Genomic DNA, 25,633 nt, shown 5'->3' with positions numbered 1-25,633 from the left:
ATCAGAAGCGACTCTACTCTATACATCTTATACATCACCAACGCAGATCACACGACCATCAGACTCATCTTACTAGCATCATTGCCATCACTACCTTTTCCGAACACATCACACGCCAAAGCGATACCTTGGCTCAAAGGACAGCTAACTACGCCTCCTTCAACCCACATATCCCATTCATTTGACTGAAAGTGAAACGCCATCTTCACTCGGATTTCAATAATCTCATCAGTCGTTTTATACATCCGTCAACAACAAAAATATCATAATAGAGCATAGAGTTCTGAATCCAAAAGTGAAAAGAGCGATATAAGATGGAACAGTATCCAGATGGATACGTAGAAGTTAAACGTCCAGGTGCAGGAGGGATGGACGATGATCAGTATTCATATAGGTCAAGGCAGTATTGTGAGTATCTCCTACACTTAGCCCAAGCTTAGATGACCACTGTCATCTCTGTTATAGGGAAGATATTGATTGGCCATGCGTTCATATAGCCCAAGATGCACCTCAACCACCATCACCTACAAAACCCCAACTTCCCCACGCATCCTCCTCTAGCAACGCAACTTCCTCTTCGCATTACAACCACCACCAGGACAACCGACATCATGCCAATACCATATCGAACCCCGAATCAGCAAATGCTTCGCGTCCTAGTCTAAGTAACGATAGAAGGCTGTCATCCGGCCTGGGAGGTGGAATGGGTAGTCTGGGAAGTGTAAAGACCGCTGCTCAGGAGGACGTTGTTCCCGTTGGGTTTGATGAAGGCATACTACGAGGATTATGTGAGATTGACGTGAGTATCCATCGTTACTCTCATTTCCTTTATATGTGGATACGTTGAATGGCTTACACAGTGACTTTGGATAGGGCGCCCTACCGTTGTTAGCAGATAGGATAAAACAGAGCATCGCATCTTGTAAAGTAAGCTTTCACTTCTTGATTATACCGCTTTCAGGAGGTAATAGCTTACATCCTGCTCAATAATATTTGTAGCAAGTAGCAGTCTTCTTTCGATCCCGATCAGAGATAGAAGAGAAATATGCGAGGTCCGTTACTGAGCTATGTAGAACTACGGGAGATGTATATTCAAGGGCGGATTGTAAAGCTGGGTGAGCTCAATTTGGACCTTTTCCTCTCGAGAGAGTCGCCATAGTTAACTTTCACTTGTATCACAGTACTTTCGTATCTTCGTATCAAAGCGGGTTGAAGTTGCAGGAACAACTCGCCCAAAATAGACTTAGATTTTCGCAGAGGTTGAATGAGATGAGTGAGGAGCTGCTGAGTCTGGCTAGGGAAGGTGAAAAGATGAGGAAAGTTGTGAGTTCTTTTTTTCTGATCTACTTAGACTATCACCCACCTTACAAGTCTTGCATACTTCATATGGATGCTCGGCCAAGCTGATTTTTTTTCCATGATACAGCACAAAGATAATGGTGCGCGATATCAAGGAATTCTCCAAGAATCCGAGACGGTCATGGATAAAGCCAAAAGCCGGTTCGATGCCACTGCGGAAGAACTAGAAAGACTTCTCGTAGCTAAAGAGGGTGAATCATTCAAGGATGCTGGAATGAGGTCTTCCGCTTCTACATCGTCGACGTCGACTTCTTCGAATCCTCAGGGAGGTGGAAAGAGAGCTTTAGGGAAAGCAATGACCAAAGGAGGTTTGTTATTCAAGGGCAAGGGAGCAGGCTCTATACAAAGACAGGAAGATGATGTCAGATCTCGGATGGCCCAGGCGAGCGAAACGTTCAGAAAAGCAGTCTTGGAAAGTCAGGCGTTGAGGCAGGAATACTTCAATTTCCAGTTACCTAAAATCCTCAGAGTAAGCTTCTAATGACCCCTTCATTGATCTGGATTGGGGGAAAAACAGCTAATAAGAGTGTATATGGCAGTTGCTCAAGGAATGCGCGGATGAACTTGATCTTGGAACTCAATACCACCTGACAAGATATGCTTTCCTATATGAATCAACGCTAGTGTCCGAGGGTACCACTCTGAACCCAATGAGTGCGGCTGACGAAGGTAAGCTGTTTAGAGATGGCAATGTTTCAGCTTGTGCTTATTTTTTGTCATTGAATACGATAGGACCCGGTCTTAAGACGATATATGAGAGTATAGATAATCGAACAGACTTCAAGTCGTACATGCAGAATTATGCCGTTGCTAGGGGCACGCCGAAGGGACCTAGGAGGGATGGACCATATGAGGAGGGCTTTGTAAGCTATTGTTGATACTTCTGCTCATAAAACATCTTAGCTTATGTGTTTTTCGTATAGTTACCGCCTCTTCCCCCACATATCCAAAAATCTGTCGATGCCGCCTCGCAACCTCAACCTCAACAATCATCTTCCTCTCAATCATCCCACGTATCTCAAATATCGATCGGTTCCAACTTGACTGCTCTCTCAGCTTCTACAAATGGTACCACCCACCCTTTCCCATCAATGCAAAATACCGCATCGTATGGCCAACAACCACAGAATCCGGGTCAAAATCATACATACGATAATGGATTTTCGGAAGGATGGGTACCTCCTGGTATACCTGCTTCGACAGGCGCTACTTTCGGTGTAGATCTAGATGAACAGCTGAATAGGGATGGGGTGGAAGTGCCGAAAGTGGTCGAAAAGTGCGCTCAAGCGATAGAAGCTTATGGTGGGTCGATGACGTTAATCAATGTTATAACTTGAAGGCTGATGATCTTTCGGTTATAGGTTTGGAATCTATGGGTATATATAGATTATCTGGGACGACTTCGAGAGTGCAGGCGCTCAAGAATGCTCTTGATAAAGGTGAGCCATGTCATTTGATATAGATGAAATCAAGGGGCTTACCGTTGATTCTGTCCGTTTCCTCATGCAGATATAGATAATATCGATGTGATGTCAGATGAATGGTCGGCGGACATAAATGTAGTTTCAGGTGTTTTGAAGTTATGGTTTAGGGAATTACCTGAACCCCTCCTGACTTATGGGTTGTATCATTCGTTCATCGAAGCTGCGAGTGAGTGATCCATCGATCTCACTCTGATGGACGGCTCGGTCAGATGGTTATTGAAACTGACAATATTCACAGGGTACGATAATGATCGACTGCGCCATATTCGATTGCATGAACAGGTCAATGAGTTGCCTGATCCTAATTATGCGACACTGAAGTATTTCATGGGTCATCTGGATCGGTCAGTTCATTCCTTCTGTATATCAACACACCCACCTATCTCTTGGTCCTAGATCTTGACACATTTAAGCGCAATCCCGCTAAGGCAAGCTGACGTTCCCTCGTTCATCATAGTGTACGAAGGAAAGAATCGATAAATCAGATGTCGGTATCAAACCTATCTATAGTCTTTGGCCCCACACTGCTGGGTGCCCCTCCGGAAGAAGGTGGATTGAATTTGGAACATATGAGTTTCCAATGTAAGGTGAGTTGACCAAAGCGTATATCAATAACCGTAAACGTTTGTAAATTACATTGACTGATTGGTACTTTTGTTGGATATCATCTAGGCAATCGAAACTATCTTAGAGAAATATAATGAGATTTTCGTCGAAGAAGATGGAGGTAGTATAGAGGGTGAACAACCACAATCTGCGCAGGCGTAGATTCCCTAGAAGTCGAATGTGAATACGATGTTATGTTATGTTTTATGAACTTTCAAACAATGTAGGACAGTATCAAGTGTTCATGTTCTTATGTATAATTGGTCTGATCATCATATATGAAATCATACCTAGAACAGTGATATTTCAATTATACCCTTTTCTATGATGTGTTACGCTTTCGGCTTATATGTATTGTAGTCAAAGGGCAATTACTACCATGAGTATGGATACTGCAGGTCGTCGTAGATGGATGTGTTGAATGTAGGTTGATGTGATTTCGACTAAAATGGCAATGGACTTGATGGTCGATCTAACACGTATGTCCCTCAGTGTTGATCGATGGAGCGGAAAAAGTGACATCGATTTTCCCTCTTCACAGCTTCAATCGGGGTAACATTCATTGTATGCCCAATGTTCCTGTTATCAATCCAACATGAACACGGTCCAGATTATTTCTTTTTGTTTTTATATCATTTCATTTCCGCTTATACGCTGATAAGATAAGATTGAAAGATCTAATCTACTGAGATGTGACCTCAATCTAAGGTTTAAGAGAAGCTGGGAAAGTACCAGCTTCAACTTGTTCATCCCATTTACCAACCCATTCGTCTACACGTTCGAGTAAAATCCGTCGATGAAGAGAAGTGAGATGAGTCGGAATATTATTGATCATAAGATAGGATATACGAGATGGAAGGATAAGCAGAAAAGTCAAAAGACCAATATCATCAGTCAAGATCTTCAATATCGTAAGGGATGACAGGTATGAACTGACTAGGACAAAGTGCTCGGTAGGCTTTCTTGAATTGTTGACAAGGAGCGAATTCTTCTCCTTTGGCGTTAACACATTTGTGGTAGTCTACAAAGTTTTGCTATAGACGGGTTCGAAATTGGATTAGCTGTCAACCTCTTCTGAGATTGTAGATTTGGGTTGTAGTATCGACATCGACACCACTCCCATTTAAGATGAACATATCTCCTGTGACTGAAGGATGAGAGGGAAGACAAAGATCAAGACTCACCCAGCTGAAAAACCGGAGCATCCAAATAACAGATAATGATTGTCAGTCTATGTATCCTCTTCCTATTCGTTGTTTCAATTAACGTTTATTAACATACCAGTGTTTGGTTTGGTTCTGGTTAGGGAATCGAGCGCTGTAAGACGATTCCAAATGGTCAGCAATACGTTCGCCAACACAGACTGAACGTCCGGCCTATCTGCATCACAGGATTTCTTTGTCGATCTTGTTTTAATCTCATTCATCCGATCCCGTCTTTGCCCTCCATCCCTTAAATGATCGTGTGCGAGATAGAGATAGCACTCACTCGAAACCAGCGGTTTGAAGCTGTTCGTCGCAAAATGAATTATAAAGGTCAGTACGCCATCCTTTCCATGTGATCATCCTCTTGTCCACCGATCTCATATGGTCCTGTTCCATTCACACACATGAGAGATGAAGTTCAACGTACAACGTAAGATCTGTACATCATAATCGACTATCAGCATCATTATCAGAGCTTCAGGCGGATTCCTCACTCACTTGTCCTCGGCCATTGTGATCTATCTCTACCTTTTATATGATTGTTGAGTGGTGAGTGTGAGTATGGGAATAGGTGAATCTGAGTATTTGTTTAGAGTTAAAATAACTTCAATTGGTGGAGATGGGATGCTGCAGTGTGAGTTATGCAGGTAGATCGGAATTATACGTATATGGGTAACTCATACAACGGCTCAACTCGGAGTAACGTAAAGTGGCGAATTAGGAGCGCAGCCACGTGGGATGCAAAGCAGGTTACTCACTCTGCATTCTGACAATTATTATCAATCATCATCCTCAATGACTCCAGCTATATCATCCCAATCGTAGTGTTACACGCACAAAATGTCAAGAAAATTGGATAACGACAACCCTACGATATTCGCTCCCACCACTTCAAAAACTTCGAAGCGGATCCAAAAGGGAAAAGCGAGTTTATGGTCTCAGGATGCTTTATCGGATGAAGACGAATTGGGTTATTCCAGTGGAAGCGGATCGGGGGAAGAGAGGGAGGACATAGATTCTGAAGAGGTTTATGGTGAGTATTCTCGGATCCTTGGACAGAGAGGGGGTTAGTTCAATGATCAACTCTCTGAGACGCAAACGGATGAAGGAGTTTCTTGGGGATTGAATCGATACAAGTAGTTGACATATTTCATATAGATCTTCTACGATCAATCACCGATCCCGAACATCCCGTATCACTCGAAGCTTTGAGAGTAGTCAACCAAGATGATATTCACGTAGCAGGTAATAGAGTGTTGGTATATCTCACACCGACCATCCCACATTGTTCAATGTCAACCTTGATAGGTGAGTTCGTCCGGTCTACTTATCACTTCATCAACACATGATCTTCGTATTTGTACCCGGTGTCATCATATATCATATACCGTAAACACAGACCGAGATCCTAATTATCTGTCATCGAGATAGGCCTCTCTCTCCGAGTCCGTCTTCTACGAGCTCTACCTCCTCGCTATCGTGTGGATATCCGAATCAAATCCGGTACTCATCAATCTGAACATGCGGTGAACAAGCAATTGAACGATAAAGAGAGAGTTCAGGCTGCTTTGGAGAATAAACACCTTTTGAATGTTGTGGAAGGATGTCTCAGCACGGCTGATAAGAGAGGTAGCGCTTAGTTCAGGTTTCCATGCGGACGTTAATGTTGATGTGTTCGTAGTTGTAAAAGGATTTTTGTTACTTATGTATCCAGCTTTCACCAAATGCTACCCAATCATTTCTTTCATCCATTCATCGATTGACTAAATTCAGTATCATTATCTCTGACAGAGTTCACTACCCACGCAATTGGTTTGTGAAATATCAGGTATATTCATGAGGGGTATTCAGAGACAGCAATACAAATCTTAGCTCGATCATCTTTACTGGAAAGACATATGCCAAAAAAAAAATCGGGAACAAGAGACAGAAATAACAGATACAATCCTATTCCGATTCCATTCCCATGCAAACAACCATCAATCATCAAGATTGATATGAACGTTCCTATCATGACAGATCACATTTTTCCCCCTGAGGCTATCCTTTCAGAGCTCTGGGTGTAGGCGTAGGACTCGAGCCAGTACTAAGCGCAGGACTAGATGATCTGCTTATCCCTCCTCCAAGACCAGAGGACGAACCGATCCTACCCATTGCTCCGCCCATCGGTCCAGCAAACGCATTAGCACCTGCACCACCACTCAACCGCCTCTGCGATAGCGAGTGTGTCATCCCAGCCCCGTTAGTAGGCGGTTCTAACATTCCGGTTCCCGAAGAAGAGAAGGTAGCGTTGGTAGGCGATCTGCCTGCTGGTGTGAGGGTACCAAGTCTAGGTGAGGACGAGCTTGCGGATATGCCTAATCCTACGGGGGCAGATAATCTATTGGGTGTAGGGGTAGACAAAGGAGTTCGAGCATCGGGGAATGGAATGTGGAGGAATAGACCTGATGGAGGATGAGAATTGGTTGCGTTGTACTATTTGACACGATACATCAGCTTTACATGATCATTCCATTGCAGTTTGGGGCGAGAAATAATTACTAACCTGATACTCCATACTCATACATTCCCTATCTTTCCCATCAAGATTCATGATTTCCAAAACCTTCCTACCCAATCTATTTAGCTTCTCATGATCATCCCTTGATCTAGTCCATATTTGGATTCTATCGATCTTAGGTCGGTTGGAAGCTACGATACCACAAACTTCATCTTCTTCATCCAACATCTCTCCTACTAATGCCATGGTCAAATTGGCCCATGCTACGTCCAGGGTTGGTGGTGAATTACGGAAGAGGATCACCCATTTCCCGCCATTGGCATTTGAAGGGTCTTCCCACATCTATCATGGTAACACCAATCAATAAGCCGTAATGTATGGTTATGAGACAGGTCTGCAAACAGACATGGAATAAAACACGTACAGGTCTTATACCATTCTTGAACATGTGATAATTCGAATTTTTATTCAACAAACTAGGTAATCTGACATTATTCAAATGTCTAGCGAAACCCTCGACCTGTGGAATCAACCCATGAACTGATTAGATGAAATCCGATCTTGGGAAGGAAGAACACAACACAGGTAACTCACAGTATCGAATTTACCAACGGTCAAAAGGGTCATCTCATATTCCGTCAACGCTTTTCCACCTTCCTTTTGAGATTGAGCGAGAGTAGATGCATCAGGTTTATACGTTTTTGAATCGAAGAAGAGGGTCCTGTCAATCAGAAACACACATCAAAATCTGTCGTCCATATCTGTGGGAAAAAACCGTAGATCGTGACTTACCAAGCATGTCTTAGGGGATGTTCTTTCTTCTTCTTTCCATTCACTAATTCACTTTCGGCCGAGGAAGAAGATGAAGCAGTGAGAGATCCACTCTGAGGTGGACTTTCAACTTTGTCTTTTCTGCCCGAGGGGATAGTCGCAGTAGCTGGTGAATCAACTATACCGGATGGTAAGATCGTCGCAGCAGCGGTAGCAGCAGCAGGTACATCGTTAGAAGCTGGTTTACTACCTTGAGAGATTGATATTCTCCGTCTGATTTGATCCAAGGAAGGTACATTAGAGTATCCCTGTATATACGAATTGGAGCTGTTTGTCCTTGACATCGAAGGTGCATTTTCTCTTCCTGGCATTATCTTCACACCAGCATTGGTATTGGCAGTCTGAGGAGTGATATTGGAGATGGGTGATTCTTTCAGTGCGTCTGCATTTTTAGAAGTGGTGGGCGAAGATGATTTTGAATCTGAATTGGAATTGGGATTATTACCGAATATATCTGTGCCTCGGGGCATACCTCTACTAGCCCAATTAGGAGAATGGACAGTTTCCAATGGCGTACCTATACCGTTTGACCCGGACGAAAGAGATCTCATCATTGCACTTGCAGGTAATCTCAATCTACTAGATGGGGAAGGTGCGATCAGGGGTGATTGAGATACACCTCCTGGTGTACCTTGTGGTAAAGAGCCGGTAGCGATCCTGAGTGAAGGGGGAGTAGCTGGTATAGAAGATTGTGAAGGTGAAGGGAATTGAGAGGTGGAACTCGATGAGGGTGTGTAGTGAAGATGGTCAGAGAGCTGTTTGAGCGATGGGAGACGGGTCATACGGGGGCTGAGTGTAGGTCAAGGGGCAAGTCAGCATATCAGTCTTACTTTCATGTATGTACGCTGAGGACACATTATATGTGTATATGTGTCCGCCTCAATACACAATACAAAGGCGTTTTAGTTGTAGGCCAAACAGACAATGAACTCACGGAGGTCCTGGGATAACCGCACCATCGCCTTTAGTCTCTTTGCTGGGTATAGGAGGAGGTAACATCAATCCCTTCTTCTCGGTAGCGGCAGGTACAGGTGTAGGTGATGATTTGTTCTCTTCGGAGCTGGTGGAGATTGGGAGTGGGGAATTAGACGGAGGTATAGTGGTGGTGTCTGGCATTTTTGGCGATTTCTTCTATGGTCAATCTCTCTCTTCAGCGTTTGGCGACTATGGATTTAGTCGATAGACAAAGAGAAGAGCAATGAAGATAAGATTCTGAAGAAGAAGTAATGCCTCTTCAATCCTGTATCTTCGAAATGGAATGAGAGGTCGTTTCGTCGTCGAGTAAGATGGGGCTCTGGGTTTACCTTCAAATGTTCTGAAACCGACGTCAATTCAAACCGAATGATCCCTTATTCTGATATCTAAGGTACAACAGCAACCAGGATCAATAGTTATTTTTGTGGTACAGGCAGATGTTGAACGTGCGTTGTATTGAATGCACAGGGTTATCGACAGAATACAGTACAATAGGTGATATGACGGAACAGATATCGCGTGGGTTTCTGAAACGTCTTCAGGCTGTTCAAGGGTCAAGCAGGTCGAGACTGAATACGGATGGTATGAGGTGAGAAGATATTCTCAGATAGCTAGCATTCAGTTCTTGACTGGTTCGGCTTGATTTGATCGCAAGGAATGGAAGGGAAGAGGAGAGTGAGATGCGTTTCGTCTCAGGTTGTTTGAGTGTTATATACAGTGAGTTGAGCAAATCTCGAATCGTGGTTGTTGTTGTTGTTGTTGTATCTAAGAGTGAAGATGATTGGAAGATCCTTTAATGATGATCCGTGTTGAATGATCTGATCAACTGAGTGAGACCTTTGTATCCTTTGTTCGTTTTCTCCGTTATGTCAAGCCGAGAGTATGTAATGACAGTGATCCAAAGGAGAGTTGAAGAGTGATCGAGGAGCGAGCAAGCTGGTCTGTATTTCGATATGTGATATAGGATATGTGATATAGGATATGGGATATGCCAAGTGTCAGAAAAGGAAGCCTAAGATCAACGCGTCGGTGGTATAATGACGTTTCTGTTTGATCCTCTTTTTCCTCTCAGGTGAAAGAAACTCTAACTACGATGTGGGCTTCCGTAAGATATCAACGAGTACAATATACTAGCAAGTGTCACCAAGCCCTGCTTAATGCTATCGCGCTCGCTACACCACGGTGAATGAGCATCACTACTGTACCACCGGATACACTATACGAGCCGCCGGTCTAGAATGCATCGCAACCTGACTAGTGACCGCCGAAAGCTTCCACAAAGGGTTAAAGGGTTAAAGGCTAAGGTTAAGCAATTAGAGTTTCGAGCGATCCGATCGGATGTTTCCTGAATGCAATGGGTGCTTACGATAATGTAGATGGATGATTGGTGAATACTGATAGAAGAAGGATCATGATAAGACTATACATACATGATACTAGAGTACACATTATAGCATTTTTAATCGTAAGCCCATGTATGAATAAATATGCAGTCATCAAGAGATAGCGCAAAAGCGATACGAGCACTTCGAGATCCAATTTTTAACCAGAAAGGGGCCGAACGAGCAGAGGCATTTGCAATCCCGCTTTCTCCTCACCTTTCACTCTGGGTCTCATCACAACTCTGTTGAAACAACATAGCAAGCGATCAGTAGGCGGTCTTCGGCGTAGTAGGTGTTGGTCAGGCTTACGAAGCTTTCCTCTCGATCTCAGGTTTACTAGGCAACTCCTCAAATTCGAACCCTCTAATCAACACGAACAAGATAACTTTGATCTCTGCCAGAGCGAACCTGTATCCGATACAATTCCTTGTTCCTCCCAAGAAAGTAAGGAGATTACCCCATACGCCCGGTACGGAATTGGCATTTGATTCGGTCGATGAGGCTGGTTTGAGGAATCGGTCGGGATTGAATTCCTCGGCGTCAGGACCCCATACAAGCCCAGAAGTATTTACGTTTAAGATTGCTAGAAATGAGTGAAAATCACGAAATCAGCCTTTACTAGCAATAGCTATAGCTAATTGGATTTGCCTCATGGTGAATATACTCACGTATCATCATAGTAGCTCCCTTTGGTAGATGCACACTATCAATCATTTTCCCATCTCTACCTTTTACTGGTGTACCTAATGGAACAACGGTAGGCTCGATACATTCTCGCATAGTCGCTGGTGCAGGTGCAGATAATCTCAGTACTTCTCGGATCACTGCGTCCATGTATGAAAGGGAGTTGAGTGTGTCTCTGCAGATTATGAGACATTCTCATTCAGCTTAATTGTCACCAGTCACCTACAGGTTGCTTAACGTAGAATCAGTCCACTTACAAACTTGGTCGTTCATCTGCTACACCCATAGCTTCCTCTCTCAACCGCTTCTGGGCGTCTGGGTGCTGGGAAAGTGTATATAAGATCCATGTGAGGGCAGTTGAAGAAGTCTCATTACCCGCTGACATCTAATAGATGAACAAGCACGAGATGTCAATTGAGATGCCGCCAGCTACCAAAAGTTAATGCATCAAGACAGTACGATATGATATACTCACGAATGTAGTGATCTGAGCCAACACCTCATCGTCCGACAGTTTCTGATCAGGTCGAAGATCACTAGCCATATTCGCTTTGACTAAATACATAAATCGGTGTCATAATGAGATTAATGGATAACGAAGTTTAGACTGTTAGCCAGTGTAGGCGAGACTCACTTAGATGAGATAGGAGATCATGTCCTATATCTTCCTTCTTCTCTATACCATGTTCGTGAGAAGCTAGTATCGCTCGTTTCTTCTCGTCGATCAGTTTCTACACGCCATGACTCGTTAGCCCGACTGTTCTACTATTACAGAATGATTTCGGGTTGAAGGGAAGCAGTGAACTCACTTGACCAATCTCCTTGGTCTTCGCACTACTTTCTTTAACCATTTTCATACGTTGAGTAGGCTAGAGTATGAAAAAATCGCATGAAATTAGTATAATCTCTGGACTTTTGCTTATTGTTGAAGATGATTTTAAAGTTACTCACAATAATCTGGAAGACAGGGAATAAAGCCTGTATGATTGCCCCTACGGTAACTTCCATCCCCGCACTAAACATCTTCCTATACGCCTCTGCCAACTCATTATGAGGGTCTTCTAAAGCTTTGAAATCATAATTGAAACCTGCCAAACCAATGACGTCGAGGGTACATTTACCCAACCACGACATGACATCGATTTTTCTAGTCCCTTTGACCAGATCCTCTTCTTTGGGCGGTGTAGGTGAAGCAGCATCTCCTTCAGTGTTCTCGGTATTTTCGATTAGATTGATGAATTTCTCTTTCAATTCGTATGCTTTATCGTAGAAGATCGGGATCATCCCCTTTATAGCCAAAGGACTGAAAGATGGATTAAGCAATTTACGTTGTCTCTTATGATCGTGTCCCTCCGCAACCAATACTCCATTACCTAACATGTCGGCCATACCTTTCCTCGTTTGAGATGGTTTAGGAAACATATCACTATGGTTCAAAACGTACGACAAAGCTACTGGATCGGCAGTGTAGAATCTAGGCATACCAGCTATGACTCTATATCTGAATGTGGGACCGAATTCTTTGATCCATCGTCCGTGCGGGACCATAGGTTCTGATTTGATGAATGTTCGGACGTTACCCCAGAGCCAATGATCGGATTTGGGACCTGGAGTTGACACACAGAGCATTAGCTAGAGTAGGTAAATGATACAAGAGGAATCGGGGAAAGAGAAACCCACCTCTTAAGTTTTTATAAGGCAATCTATACTCCCTCCACGGCCACATATACAGATACGCTGCTAGCAGTAAAGCTATGATAGCTTCGACAGTGTAGATCGCATATCCAGTCTTGGGAGATGAACGTGCCCATGATGGCAAGAGTGGTAAGGTGTTCAAGATTTCACTGATCGTCATTTTGATCGATCTGGTGCTGTTACTTTCGTTGTCAAGATTCAAATGGTTCTGTGAGAGCTCGTAGGCTTAATGAATGATCACAACCGAGAGACGGAAGTCGAGTCGAGTCGAGATATTGACGCTGATGCTGACGCAGCGCTGTGTGCTGTGTGCTATGAAGTAAGTGAGAGTAAGTCATGAATCCACACTGATTCAACTGGTCAATCACTGACGTTGCCATGTCCAACCAAGGTCGATCCCCGTGTCGATCCCCGGAAGGATGGTGAGATGATGGTGAGAGACCCTCACCGGTCACCGGCAGGAGTTCTCGGCTCCCGAGAGCATGGTGTGTGCATGGCTGCCACGTGTAATCTGCGGAAAATCAAAATCAAAATCAAAATCAAATGAATCGTTGAAAGTGAAAGTCGAGGCTCGAGCGCGCCGATTGCCGATTGTCAATGGCAGCGTGAACAAGTTAAGCAGTTGGGTGCAGTCAACTTGCTACTCACCCTGCCATATGATCATCATTCAGTCACCTGCATATCATACCCTCTTGACAGGTGCCGGATCGACACATCCAGCCAAGACCTCCAATCTCCTTTCAACTCGACTCCTTTCACGCCTAGCTTGACCACCCAGGTTTTGACTTGAGTACAGAGCACACCGACCATCATTCAGGCCTTTGGGCAGGACTTGCGATACTTTACCCCACATCACAATACTTCTACCCACGCATTCAAAATCCTCAAGCCAACATGGACTCTTCCAACTCTCCTACATCCTCCTCATCGTCATCTTCCGCTCCTATCCAACCCTTGCGTAACCCCAAATACCGCCATGTCTCCAAATCAGCTGCCAAACGGGAATCCGTCCAGATGCTCGGATCCATCAAGGACCTTCAGCTGCACTTCTCCCGCGCTGGGATGGTAGAATATCGTCCAGGTGCTGGCGTAGGGGTGAAAGGTATTTCTCTGTCATCTTTAGGTGAAGAAGCAGAAGGCGAAGAAAATAGACCTCCATCAGCTTTGGGTCAAAGTAGGAGATCATCAGATAGAAAACCCTACAAGGAAGTGGAGTTGCCCAGGATAGATCCGGAGGATGCAAGGAGAGAAGCGAAGGATATAATTAACGATGTAAGAGGAATATGGGGCTTGTCTTTACCTGTACCTATCTCACCCAATTCAGCTACAACATCAGGATTACCATCAAGTAAAAGTTTGTATTTCCCAGTCAACTTTGACGATGAAGATCTCGGAGGAAGAGGAGAGATGAGAACTTCAGAAGATATTCAAAATGCTTTGGTACGGACCGCTCAATCAATCAGACGAATAAGGTTCTTAGCTTTATCTATATCTCATCAACATAATAGCGTCAGAAAAGTATCAGGAGGATCGCAAGCATCAAGTTTGTTTCCTAGTAGACTGGGTGGGGCAGGTAAACTTCGATCGAGTCTTTCCACCCCTTCAAGACCCAGTACTAGCAAACCTCTAAGAACGATCTCCAATCCAAATACAGCCAACGAAAGAAACAGTTTAGGTATATTAGACGAAAGGGAAGATACATTAGGAGAATTGAGAAAAGCTGCATTGGAAGTTTTGACTTGTCTGAGAGAATTGGAGGAAAGGTTGAGAGTATCGAGAGAAGAAGATCGAGTTCAGACGCCCACACAAGAGAGGCCATTCTCGTCAAATAGTGAAGAACAAGAGCAAGAAGTGTTTTCTGAGCCGGATAATTATGATTCGGAGGAAGACGAGTTGTATAACCCTAATAACCTAGCTATGAACTCTGAGGACAAGAGTACGATGACGAATTGGGAAGATAGGATATTATCGGAAAGAAGGGAGTACAAAGATTTGAATGATAATGACTGGGAGAAAGAGGCGAGGAATACAAGGGAGAATATGGGTAAATGGGTAGGGATAGTGGAGAGACTGTTTGTATTTGTTGATGAATCAGATGGACAGGATGGTGGACAAGGACTGGAAAATTGGGCGAGAGATGAAGATTGGCAGAACAAGGGATTAGGTGAGTACAAACACGGTTATACTGATTCAAACCCTCCCTTCGCTATCTCACATGAAGTGACAATATGGGAGATGACTGATCATTCCTGATTATCGATATGATAGAACAACTCCACGCTTTTTTGATTTCAAATCTACCACTCGATTTGGCATTGAGATTACCATCTACTCACTCTGACGACTTCGAATCTAGCTTGTTATCAAGATTATCGTGAGTTACATTCGTGCTTTGCAGCACCTGACTGATGAGATTTGTGCTGATCGTTCACTTGCTCAGTGATGGATATATCCTGATAGACGCATACAATTCGTCATTAATGAAATCATCCAAACCATGGGGGTTCATACCCGATGGCGATGTTCATGATACACTCACATCGCTTTCGATTAGCGGTCAAGTGTCTCCATCGAAAATTGCATCGTCATCGTCGGAAGAAGGTAAAAAAGAGAAAGAATGGACGTTTAGGAAGGTTGGGAATCTGACTTGTTTCGGAGCGTGAGTCATCACCTGCTCCATTCGATCTCTTCAGTCTGCAACACAAACGATAAATACCTTACGCCATCTCTCCTGTACTGGTGTTGATGTTGAAATGTCATAATCGTCCACTTTAGGGCCCTGAGACATCGATACCAACTCCCCATTTCTATGCCAACCACATCCACCAACTTACCTTTACCCCCCGTCGCTCCCAAGTCATCTCTACGCCGTCCCAGACCGTCTATTGTTACTTCATCATCTACCACAGCAGCAGAAGAACGAATCGAGTTCGATCCCATGATCGTAGCTAAGAAGGGTCAAGGGTGGGACATAATGCTCAAAGGGTTGATCGAAAGGTGGCTGAGTGAGTTGGTGAAGGAAGTAAGGGAAAGTAAAAGTCATTTGTTTATACCAGAGGATGAGGCAGGGAGGAGGGCTGAGAGAGGTGGGATGATTTAGGGAATGGATATTATGGTAGGACTATTGCATATTGCTCATGACACAGGGATGAATCCAATTGCATTGTATTATCTACAATCGTCCTCATCATCTGACTCATGATCTCATGATCGATCTCATCCCATGTTGGATCAGCTTGAGATGATTACACTAACCTCCATACGGATCCATCGGTGGACATGCCCTTATATGCGTGCAGTGCAGCTGCATGGTGCTATGCGATACATGCAATTTTGATGATATGAGATGTGTTATCGTTATTTTCTATTTTCTTTCCCTGATCACTCTTAACATCAATTGAATATTGTTCCAATCTCCAGATGATAGCTTCTGTCTGATCGATCCGAAATCCATCTCGTCCCAAATTACCCCATCCCTATCACCTATCACTTCACAAATCAAACAGAGTTGTACGATCGCTTAGATCTGTTGTTTCTGCGCTTCAATCTGTTTTACTATGAACAAACTCGAGTCGAGGAATCTATCGACGCAATTCTCGAGACATTGAGCTTCGGATTTGGAGAATTTAGATGAGATCGAGCCTGTTATACAGCTAAATAACCAGAATCAATGAATGGATCAGCTTGATGATCTGTCATCCTATCACTTGATGATCGCTAGATGTAGAGTGAGTTAGATGGAAAGGATATAAACATACGTGTTCCAACCTATCAAGAAGTAAATTATCAGCTGTTACTCTCCCTTGAAAACATTAGGAAAAAGGCCAGCTCACATGTGTTGGTCAATTCATGGATCGAAGCTTGTAATTTAGCTTTAGCTTGTCTATATTCCATCCATCACCAAATCAGCCATACCACGTATCAATAAGCTAATCCTAGCTTCAGATATAGATTACACTACCTACTCCTGTTCAAGGAAGACTTCCAATTCCTTCTACTCATCGAAATTACTATCAGCATAAGAAGAAAGGGAATCGAGAATGTGTATTGAAGATGACCCACCTTGGAAGCTTCGTCGAGTTGGGGAATACCGGCAGCTGACATATTGCTCTTGAATTTTATTTTATTTTCCTCTTTTGGTCGGGTACGGTGGTCGTTGATATACTGTGTATCTGAATTGTTCTTCAATTTCGTAGTGGCAATGTAATTACGGAAAGCAAAGAATGTTGATGAAGCCGAGCGATCAATTGATTCTCTTCCCAAGTCCAACTTTTTCAGATGACGAGGCGGCTCTCGCCGCTTACGAACTGCTCTCTGATAAGGCATCATGACGTGGAATTTGAGATCCCCCACGCCAGGACCTATCCGTCATGTTTGGCTCTGCCTCTGTCTTATATGCTATTTCCATCCTCATCTATGAATTATAGACGATCTCGGATATCATATATGGTCTGACGTCTAATTCGACATGAGCGACTACTCCCACGTCCCAGGGGGTTCACTGAAATTCAAGGGACAAGGTGATAAGTGAGTCCTATTTTTGCCTAACTCAACTATTTGCCTCTTTTTCTCGCAACATTCCAGGTTTACCGCTGATAGCGTTCTGGTATGGTAGGAAGAAGAAGAAGAAATCGCATTCATCGGGGGGAAGGACGAAAGTGGAGCATGAAATCAAGTTGAAAGAGGCTCAAAGAAGGGACAGAGACGTATCTGATAACGACGAGGAGGAGGAGGATCAGGAGAGAGAGGGAAGTGAGAGGGAAAGACCGAAGAAGGATGAAAGTAAGATGACGGAAGCGGAGAGAAGGTTCTTGGAAACTCAAAGGAAGAGGGTGAGTCACTAGCTTCTTGATCTGATGGACCCATTTTCAAGCCGAACGTCCATCGTATTCAGTTGACTTAGTCGGCGTCAATTAAACTGACATGAAAACTGACCAACTTCAGAGAGAACAAAGAGTCAAAGAATTAGCGAAGAAAACTCATAAAGATAGAGTATCAGAGTTGAATGCCAAATTGGATAGATTGAGGTGAGCATCATCATCCCATACTTTATCAGATTTTACAATTACAATCGAATGCTGATATATATCTTGTACGATGAACAGTGAACATCACGACATGCCAAAGGTGAGCTCTTGCATCATCATCTGAGTGTCAAGCGTCGTTGTTGCCCAAGCTGACAGGATTGTCTTCTGCTAATGTAGATTGGTCCTGGATGATCTTCCCCTACTTCGCAGGCCATCCCACCACACCATCTTTCTCTTCATGTCAACCTATCGAGGTATCTTTGTACAATCATTTATGCAACATCAATACCATTTTATCGTATCGTATTGCAAAAAGTCAAACAGTCCTATCAAAAGATCATCATTCTTTGTTCTCATCCTCAATCAAGGAGGCAAAAAATATTCACATAGAGATGATTCTTGATTTATGTCCGTATCACACCCAATGTTATGAAGAGCATGATGGACAGCGCGAAGCGAAACAGCTGCTCACAACTCATTTAGCTCACATTCTCAACGTGATAGTATCACGCTATATATGACATCCCTGTTAGATCTTGGGAAGACCGCAAATATAGCCAGTAATGCTGATGCTATGAACTATGTAAAGCGACCATTGCATACCAAAGCGAGACAGCACACACACAGCGTGTTTGAGAGATATACTTTGATGCATCTATCACAAAATCACAAGATCAAATAAGTCATCTAAAATTTCTATCTATTGTATATATTCTTTTACTCCTTATCAGCTCCCATATAACCTTCCGAAGGGACATGTACATCCTCCGTCTTAATCTCATCATCTTCAGCTTCTTCCTCCGAGATCAATCGTTCAGCCTCCAACGCAGCCATACATCCAGATCCAGCAGATGTGATCGCCTGTCTGTATTTCTTATCTTGGACATCACCAGCGGCGAACACACCTTTGATTGAAGTTTGAGCGGTTCCAGGAACAGTCTTGATGTATCCATCTACATCAGTCTCTAATTGTGATTTAACCAATGAAGTAGCAGGTTCGTGTCCTATAGCGTAGAACAATCCGTTTACCTGAAGGTCTTTCTCTTCACCAGTCTTGGTATCTTTGATGGCGAGTGACTGGAGGAGGTCCCCATCTCCTTTACATTCAGTTGCGACGGTCTGAAACATGTTCAAGCAAACGATCAGTCAAGATACACCTTGAAGGTAAAGAAAAACACTCACGTTCCAGAGGACAGTGACTTTAGGGTGAGAAACCAGCCTCTTAGCCATGATTTTAGAAGCTCTGAGCTCATCCCTTCGAACAAGCACGTAGACGTGAGAACCGTATTTGGTGAGGTCTAAACAGTAAATCAGCTGAATGTCTGTGGAATACATAAGGCAAACTCACAAGTAGCTTCCTCAGCAGCGGAATCACCACCACCGATAACAGCCAAAGGCTTGTTTCTGAAGATGGGTACAGCACCATCACAGACAGCACAAGCTGAGATACCGGATTGCCAGTAGGTCTCTTCTCCGGGGAGGAAGAGTCTCTTGGCTGAAGCTCCGGTAGCGATAATTAGGCTGAGTAGAGGGTAGAACAGGTCAGTGGCCATCCTTTTCCACAGTGCTACGTTATGCGAACAAGAGGTGTGTAGCGGGAACAGGAAGTGAAATGTGCTCCCTCGTCTACATGACCTAATTTTAGTAAGATATCAAGAAGACACTCACGTATCAGCAGTCATGAAATCAGCTTCCTCCTCTTCACCTTCAGTCCAGTACTTGAAAGGTCGTTGGGTGAGGTCAACTCGGGCGATAGTCTCAGTGATGATCTTGGTACCGAATCGTTCGCTACGAGTAACGATAACCAATAAAGTCAATAAACTGATGTTAAAGGTGAATCTGAAGAGTGTTAAGAAGAAGGATAGACACCCACCTCTGAGCTCTGAACTTGTCCATCATCTCTGTACCAGTTACACCATCAGGGAAACCAGGGAAGTTCTCGACCTGTAGTTATTCATATGTTATCAGTATATGATACCGATGATTATACCAAAGAGAGTAAAACTCACCTCAGTAGTAGTAGTAAGTTGACCACCAGGTGCGAAACTATTTACTTTGAATCAGCAACACACCAAATCATCCCCAAGGAGGGGAGTAATCCGATATCACGGAAGAGCAACTTACCCATTAGCGAGCATACCCTATCGTACCACACCACAATCAGCAATCTATCCCCTTTCATCTCATCTGAATGAAATCTGAAGAGAAGAGAAGGAATGGCTGGACTCACCTCATACAAGACAGGTTCAAGGTTAGCTCTCGCCAAGTAAATAGCAGCGGTATGTCCAGCAGGTCCCGAACCAATGATAACGACCTGAGAGTGCTGTTTCTTTGATTTTTCACCCTTTGTTTTGGGTTCAACCACGTGAATGGCAGTTTCTCCATTAGGTATAGGTGCCATCTTGTCTTTATTCTTGTTTTCGGTGTTGGAAGGTAAAGGGATAGTAGTTATTCCTCTTATATGATGTTTTGGTGGAGGTGGTGGTGGTGGAGTATGTATCTGTCGATAAGAAGATACCCTGAACGAAGACGGTACTCTAGATGATCTATTGACACTGAGGGTGGTACGCAACAAGCAAGATGAAGTTGAACGTAGTATTTTGAATGAATTTTCCACTTTGCACTTTTGTGTATAAAGTGTTATAAGATGGATGTTTTTCCAAGATGGAATAAATGGAATGACAAAGAAAATCACTTCCCAGTAACTTTGTCTCATTCTCATTCACCGTGCAAGCGGAAATTACCCGAATGACTCGACTCGCCACCTGATTGCTAAGCCAAGTTACCAACAGATCCTAATCACCTTAGCTCGCCTGCATTACAAATTCGTAATCAGCCTCTCAAATGACATCGCCCACAACCTCCGGCAAACTTCGGCCGACGGCTACACCGACTGAAGCGCAAAGCTAGATAAAAGATAAGAAATAGTCCAAACATGGTAGATCGCTAAGCTGTCGAATCAGAGAGTTGGGAATAAGATAAGTACCAAGTAACATCACAATTGTTGTGGGTGGTGGATTACTGAAAATGCATGATAAATCTACTACCCCAACCACCGTTGCTATGTACTATTCACTACGTGTTGCTACTAATCTTACAATATACCAGCCATGATATCCTTCACTGCGTCCGCAGCAGCAGCGTCCAGGTCCTGTTCAGGCTCAGCAGGAGGGGGAGGTGGGGGAGGGGGCGAGTCCGAGTCTGCGGGTGCGGAAGGCTCTTCGCCTTCGGGGGGAGGAGGAGGTGGAGGAGCAGGGCCGAGGAATTCTTCCTATCAACGTGACACAATGATCAGCCAACAAACATGAGATTGAAAGGTATTGGGGTTCTCGTCCCACTCACCTCAGGAACATTAGCGACCAAAATCGTCCTTCCGCCGAATTGTCTACCTCCAATAGCCTGCATAGCTTTGGTCGTATCATCCACATTCCTATACATGACATAAACCCTTCCTACTCCGTTCTCCTCATCTATCTGCCTGTTCTTCTCAGCGGATACAGCGGCGGAGTCACCTGGTGCCCACTTTTTATTTTTCGGTGTGGGTCTAGGGATTCGAACTCCCTCGACTTCACCATATTTCGAACATTCATCATTGATATCTTCCAATATCTCTTGATAATCTTCGTCAGAGTACAATTCTTCAGGAGTGACCATATTCAATAATAACATGACACGAGTGGCAGGTCCTTCGTTGTTTGAGGATTGAAGGATATTCGGTACTGCACGAAGAACAATTAGCTTGTTGTCTCGATTGATGAAGCGACAACGAATAATATGCCACAGCCGAGACACGAATAGCCACTCACCAGCTTGTTGTAAGAAAGCCGCTGAACCAGGTAAAGCATGATTATGATGATGATTATTTTGATTTCTTCCTACAGCAGCACGTTGTACCACCAAAGTTCTATCACCCAAAGCGAAATTATGTAATCCCTGAATAGCCATATCGGTCACGTTCGGATCGACATATTCGCAAAATGCGAATCCCTTGGAAACGTTTCCAGTTTCTTTCACCAAATTGAACGTCTTGAGTTCACCGAAAGCTTTCAAGAGTTCTATTACCTGTTCGTCGTTTAGGTATGTAGGTAATCCACCAATAAACAATTTGTTGGGCGAATCAACCATTGATCCTCCCGGTACACCGAATGAGGAAGCTAAGGGGTCTACACCAGAATAATCCTTGGGCCTTCTGACACGTAGAGGATGACCTTCGTACATTACACCATCGAATTGCAAGGCCGCTGTGGCTTCTTCTGATGTCCTGAACTAAAATCGAAAACGAAGGAAAATAAAGTCAGCTTGTGACACTATACCATGTCCGGTGTTTTGATAGCTCACCTCAGCAAAGGCAAAGTTCTTCTCGTTGTTGATCTGACAAGTAGCAACGGGTTCACCGGGCATATCCACCGCCAAATTATGTTCTCTCATCAATTTGTTGAAGAAATCTTGGATCTGCTGTTCGCTCATCCTATCGTTGATACCACCGATATACAATCTCTTGGTTTGACGTTGGGGATTAGCGGGTGGGAATGAACCTGCCATCAATTGGTTCGGGACACCTAATGAGGCTGGCGGTGGGACACGACCTGGACCATAGGTGAACATTCCTATAAAAATAGGAGTAAATATGGCATTAGCATCAGCACCGAATTGATTGTTCGAATCGTTGTTTGTATTGCGGAAGAAACCCACCAGTCATCTTAGCTTCCATCGCACCAACACCTTCAAACTGAGCAGGTCTGATATCCCAATGTGAATTCCTTACATGTCTCTCTTCCAAGGGGACCGTACCAGGGGGAGTAGGTGATCTAGCGAAATCACCACCTCTTCTTCTCCTTCTTTCTCTACTTCTTGATCTTTCTCTTGATGCACGCCAATCATCTTCATCCCCTCTCCTACTTCTTCTTGGGGGACTGTACCCCCTCATAGGTTGAGCATAGGGATCTTCATGTCTTGGTCTTCTATCTCGATGTCCACTCCCTCCTCCTCCTCCTCCACTCATAGGTTCAGCTGCTAAATCAAATTCATCTTCTTCTCTCCTGCGTCTTCTTGGTCTCTCTCTTTCCCTATCTCTGTCGTATCTATCTCCACGCTCTCTTTCTCTTTCTCTATCCCTTTCGGATGGTCGATACCTATCATCCCTGTCTCCCCTATCTCGTTCTCGGTCTCGGTCTTCCCTATCACGATGTCTTCTCTCTCTATCCCTCTCCCTATCACGATCGTGTTCTCTATCCCTATCTCGGTGACTTCGATGACCTCGAGCTACAAATCAGATGACCATAAGTATACACGTCTGATGTACTATATACGGACACTCACATTCATCATCCCTATCCCGAGTTTTAGCATAAGAAGAAGCAGCCTCTTCCAAGGCGTCTATAGTCGTTTACTTTCCATGTAAGTTACTTCAGATGGATCAAACTACTCGAGCCAGCTCACCGTATCCTGCGTCCATGTTTGGCGCTTTTACGTTTTGTTTTTTTTTTATTTTTTTTTTTCAATATGGGTATACTTGACTTGCTGTCAAGATGAGTCAAGGAAATATGTCAATAATACCTGTTGTCAGAATGAATCTCTTTTGATCAACTTGATAAGTTAGGACTTGGGTGATTACTCTATCGGGTATTTCCGGGAAAATAGCAATGTGGCGACTGAAACCCGGTTTAGGGGAGTGTGGAGACCCCTCGATCACCTTCACCTTCGCTCCCCTAAGATCACCTCAATTACTTGACCTGCACCTTTACTCGTCATACTATACTCGTATCTGCCAACTCACAGACCTATCTCAAAAGGGGCTTCCAGCATCTCAATCATCCTCAATGTCATCCTCATCCCGAGTACCAATGCGAAAAGCCCCCGCCTCTGCATCTTCATCCCGTGGCAAAGCTCAGATACCGGTCCGAAAGGGACAGAGGGTAGGAACCAATGCGAAGGGGACTGAAGATGGGTATCTGTACGTCGCTGGGGTGAGGGATCCAAGTAAGAGAGTAACAGAGTATAGGGTGGGTATTGTCATCTTTTTTCCCTCCAGCTTACCACGTCTATCCGACCTTTACCAAATACCGTTGGCTGATTAATCATGTACTGTGGTTGATAGACTGAACAAGATGTATGTCCAATATGTCATACGGATAGACAGTTCAATCAGAATCTACGATTATTAGTTTCACCATGTTATCATAAAATGTGAGAAACCTTCTGCATCGACAGGTACAGGTGGATACGAAGACTGATGCCTGATGATCATGTCGTATATGTACAAAGGTGCGAATCATGTATAGATCGATTATTTACTCTAGGTCCTGAACCGTGTCCTCAATGCGGGAGGATATTGAGAAAAGTCAATTTCGCACATCAGACATTTGAAGACCTGAAGGTTGAGAAAGAAGTAGCGGTGAGACGTAGGATGGCTCAGGTGTGAGTGAATCTTCCATTCTTACTGTTCGTTTGCCAGCTATATTTGGAAAGCTTCCCGAGAAAACCAGTCATCTCATCCCACTTTTCGTTCCTGTGCTGGTACTAGATCATGATATACGATTAACGAGACATGAACTGATATTACTTATGCTCGATGATAGATTCAATAAACGTAGAGAAGACTTTGGGAGCGATAAGGAGTATGACAATTACCTAGAAGAGGTAGAAGATCTGAGTGAGTACGGATTTACCATCCAACAAACTCATTTTTACAAATCATCATTCTCACACTGATATTTACTCCTATACAGCATTCAATCTTCTCAATGACATCGACGTGGAAAAGACCGAAAAGCGAATAAGCGAATTTGAACAGTCGAATGCGTCATTAATAGCTACCAACCAAGAGAAGGCAGCTTTGGAAGCGATGTCTCAAGCTGAGAGGGAAGAAGTGGAGAGGAGAGCGAGGGAAGAAAGAATGAGGATGGTAGAAGAGGCTGAGAGGGTAGAGAAGGAGGAGGAAGAGAGGGTTAAAAAGGAGGTTACCGAGGCTTTGGTAAGTACGATAGTACATCATTTTGCGATTGGCAAATCTACCATGGATCTCTTCATCATATATGGGATTGTGTTAGAACGGGTTGTGACATGAATATTGGCTGATTGTGCTTGCGGTAATAGGCAAAAGGAGATTCAAGACTTGCAAGAGAACTGGAGATGCAATCCCGTACAGCCAAACAACTCCGTCAAGAAGCCTTATTCAAATTCATCCCTCCATCTTTACTCTTACAACAATCGACCCAGGATGAAATCCAACATTTATCACCTCTCTCACCAAATTATAATGGACCTTTCGTTCCTTTACCGTACTCTGATCCCGATACAGCACATTATAATCAGTGGTACGAATTGAAAGTCGATGGGGATTATGTAGATGGTAGATTGGGTGTGATATTTGCCAAAACTGATGAGCGAGTCAGAGGTGGTGGATGGGATTTGGGATTGTTCTGGAAGATGGAGATTAGAGCGGCGGTAGAGGCTGTAGGGGTTGAACCGCTAGTATGAGTGATATGGCTCAGTCAAAGCGTTGAGATGCAAAGCCGTCAATAGGTCATGTCTCAACATAGAATTTGGATGTGATACAGAAGGAACAGTGTAGTGGGCGTTGGTTATAAGCTTTCATAAACATGTTGTATCATTGTAGTGCATTATCGTTATTGTCATTGTCATTGCGTTCTCTGTAGAGTATCGCATTGTGCTGTTCATGCTATATCCTGCATCTCTTTGTTAAGTCAGGACGAGGGTGCTAGCATGATTTGCCACCCAACTACGCGTCTTGATGTTTTTTGTTGCACGCGTTCCTGATCGAGACAGTGGTTTTTTGTTGAATTGAGACTGAAAGGAAACGTCATTATCATCACACTCTGTCGTATCTTCATCTCTTATCTTGTGTTCTGCATATCACACAAAT

General features: G+C 43.8%; 11 protein-coding genes across 11 annotated transcripts; 5 read left to right on the top strand and 6 right to left on the bottom strand.

The window, feature by feature from the left end:
• Positions 1–314: 314 nt before the first annotated feature.
• I203_100394 (uncharacterized protein) lies at positions 315–3,611 on the top strand (the record flags this gene model as incomplete). The annotated part of the gene is made up of 14 exons (XM_065516631.1): positions 315–408; positions 498–799; positions 874–927; positions 1,000–1,115; positions 1,182–1,323; positions 1,427–1,828; positions 1,899–2,028; positions 2,092–2,222; positions 2,283–2,661; positions 2,721–2,798; positions 2,869–3,009; positions 3,082–3,187; positions 3,301–3,430; positions 3,516–3,611. 14 exons carry the CDS (start codon positions 315–317, stop codon positions 3,609–3,611), a joined length of 2,301 nt encoding a protein of 766 aa, XP_065373449.1.
• Positions 3,612–4,152: 541 nt separating this feature from the next.
• Positions 4,153–5,166, bottom strand: I203_100393 (uncharacterized protein; the record flags this gene model as incomplete). The annotated part of the gene is made up of 7 exons (XM_019149006.1): positions 4,153–4,220; positions 4,387–4,483; positions 4,556–4,637; positions 4,731–4,766; positions 4,938–4,957; positions 5,082–5,091; positions 5,153–5,166. 7 exons carry the CDS (start codon positions 5,164–5,166, stop codon positions 4,153–4,155), a joined length of 327 nt encoding a protein of 108 aa, XP_019001533.1.
• Positions 5,167–5,494: 328 nt separating this feature from the next.
• I203_100392 (uncharacterized protein) lies at positions 5,495–6,294 on the top strand (the record flags this gene model as incomplete). The annotated part of the gene is made up of 3 exons (XM_019149007.1): positions 5,495–5,687; positions 5,813–5,962; positions 6,086–6,294. The coding sequence occupies 3 exons, from the start codon at positions 5,495–5,497 to the stop codon at positions 6,292–6,294; spliced, it is 552 nt and encodes a 183-aa protein (XP_019001534.1).
• Positions 6,295–6,694: 400 nt separating this feature from the next.
• I203_100391 (uncharacterized protein) lies at positions 6,695–9,101 on the bottom strand (the record flags this gene model as incomplete). The annotated part of the gene is made up of 6 exons (XM_019149008.1): positions 6,695–7,129; positions 7,200–7,496; positions 7,579–7,674; positions 7,749–7,875; positions 7,947–8,774; positions 8,920–9,101. The coding sequence occupies 6 exons, from the start codon at positions 9,099–9,101 to the stop codon at positions 6,695–6,697; spliced, it is 1,965 nt and encodes a 654-aa protein (XP_019001535.1).
• A 1,401-nt stretch (positions 9,102–10,502) lies between these two features.
• On the bottom strand, positions 10,503–12,881 carry I203_100390 (uncharacterized protein; the record flags this gene model as incomplete). Its single annotated transcript, XM_019149009.1, has 9 exons — positions 10,503–10,584; positions 10,652–10,925; positions 11,011–11,201; positions 11,284–11,411; positions 11,502–11,581; positions 11,661–11,757; positions 11,836–11,895; positions 11,978–12,633; positions 12,707–12,881. The coding sequence occupies 9 exons, from the start codon at positions 12,879–12,881 to the stop codon at positions 10,503–10,505; spliced, it is 1,743 nt and encodes a 580-aa protein (XP_019001536.1).
• A 734-nt stretch (positions 12,882–13,615) lies between these two features.
• I203_100389 (uncharacterized protein) lies at positions 13,616–15,821 on the top strand (the record flags this gene model as incomplete). The annotated part of the gene is made up of 4 exons (XM_019149010.1): positions 13,616–14,885; positions 14,990–15,095; positions 15,162–15,380; positions 15,497–15,821. The coding sequence occupies 4 exons, from the start codon at positions 13,616–13,618 to the stop codon at positions 15,819–15,821; spliced, it is 1,920 nt and encodes a 639-aa protein (XP_019001537.1).
• A 420-nt stretch (positions 15,822–16,241) lies between these two features.
• I203_100388 (mitochondrial import inner membrane translocase subunit TIM8) lies at positions 16,242–16,825 on the bottom strand (the record flags this gene model as incomplete). The annotated part of the gene is made up of 5 exons (XM_019149011.1): positions 16,242–16,374; positions 16,480–16,489; positions 16,555–16,604; positions 16,687–16,715; positions 16,784–16,825. The coding sequence occupies 5 exons, from the start codon at positions 16,823–16,825 to the stop codon at positions 16,242–16,244; spliced, it is 264 nt and encodes an 87-aa protein (XP_019001538.1).
• A 364-nt stretch (positions 16,826–17,189) lies between these two features.
• On the top strand, positions 17,190–17,940 carry I203_100387 (uncharacterized protein; the record flags this gene model as incomplete). Its single annotated transcript, XM_019149012.1, has 5 exons — positions 17,190–17,248; positions 17,337–17,553; positions 17,666–17,748; positions 17,827–17,848; positions 17,926–17,940. The coding sequence occupies 5 exons, from the start codon at positions 17,190–17,192 to the stop codon at positions 17,938–17,940; spliced, it is 396 nt and encodes a 131-aa protein (XP_019001539.1).
• Positions 17,941–18,465: 525 nt separating this feature from the next.
• I203_100386 (thioredoxin reductase) lies at positions 18,466–20,149 on the bottom strand (the record flags this gene model as incomplete). Its single annotated transcript, XM_019149013.1, has 8 exons — positions 18,466–18,867; positions 18,931–19,046; positions 19,097–19,269; positions 19,417–19,536; positions 19,622–19,692; positions 19,758–19,794; positions 19,873–19,889; positions 19,979–20,149. The coding sequence occupies 8 exons, from the start codon at positions 20,147–20,149 to the stop codon at positions 18,466–18,468; spliced, it is 1,107 nt and encodes a 368-aa protein (XP_019001540.1).
• A 693-nt stretch (positions 20,150–20,842) lies between these two features.
• I203_100385 (uncharacterized protein) lies at positions 20,843–23,203 on the bottom strand (the record flags this gene model as incomplete). The annotated part of the gene is made up of 7 exons (XM_065516630.1): positions 20,843–21,019; positions 21,091–21,467; positions 21,555–22,014; positions 22,087–22,355; positions 22,441–23,010; positions 23,068–23,124; positions 23,188–23,203. 7 exons carry the CDS (start codon positions 23,201–23,203, stop codon positions 20,843–20,845), a joined length of 1,926 nt encoding a protein of 641 aa, XP_065373448.1.
• A 364-nt stretch (positions 23,204–23,567) lies between these two features.
• On the top strand, positions 23,568–25,227 carry I203_100384 (CDK-activating kinase assembly factor MAT1; the record flags this gene model as incomplete). The annotated part of the gene is made up of 6 exons (XM_019149015.1): positions 23,568–23,750; positions 23,846–23,934; positions 24,013–24,165; positions 24,327–24,400; positions 24,477–24,721; positions 24,844–25,227. The coding sequence occupies 6 exons, from the start codon at positions 23,568–23,570 to the stop codon at positions 25,225–25,227; spliced, it is 1,128 nt and encodes a 375-aa protein (XP_019001542.1).
• Positions 25,228–25,633: the final 406 nt, after the last annotated feature.

This window comes from Kwoniella mangroviensis (genome assembly GCF_000507465.2).
Source record: "Kwoniella mangroviensis CBS 8507 chromosome 1 map unlocalized Ctg01, whole genome shotgun sequence".
Lineage (NCBI taxonomy): Eukaryota > Fungi > Basidiomycota > Tremellomycetes > Tremellales > Cryptococcaceae > Kwoniella > Kwoniella mangrovensis.
The sequence above is the reverse complement of the archived record's forward strand: the minus strand, read 5'-3'. Positions and strand labels throughout refer to the sequence as shown.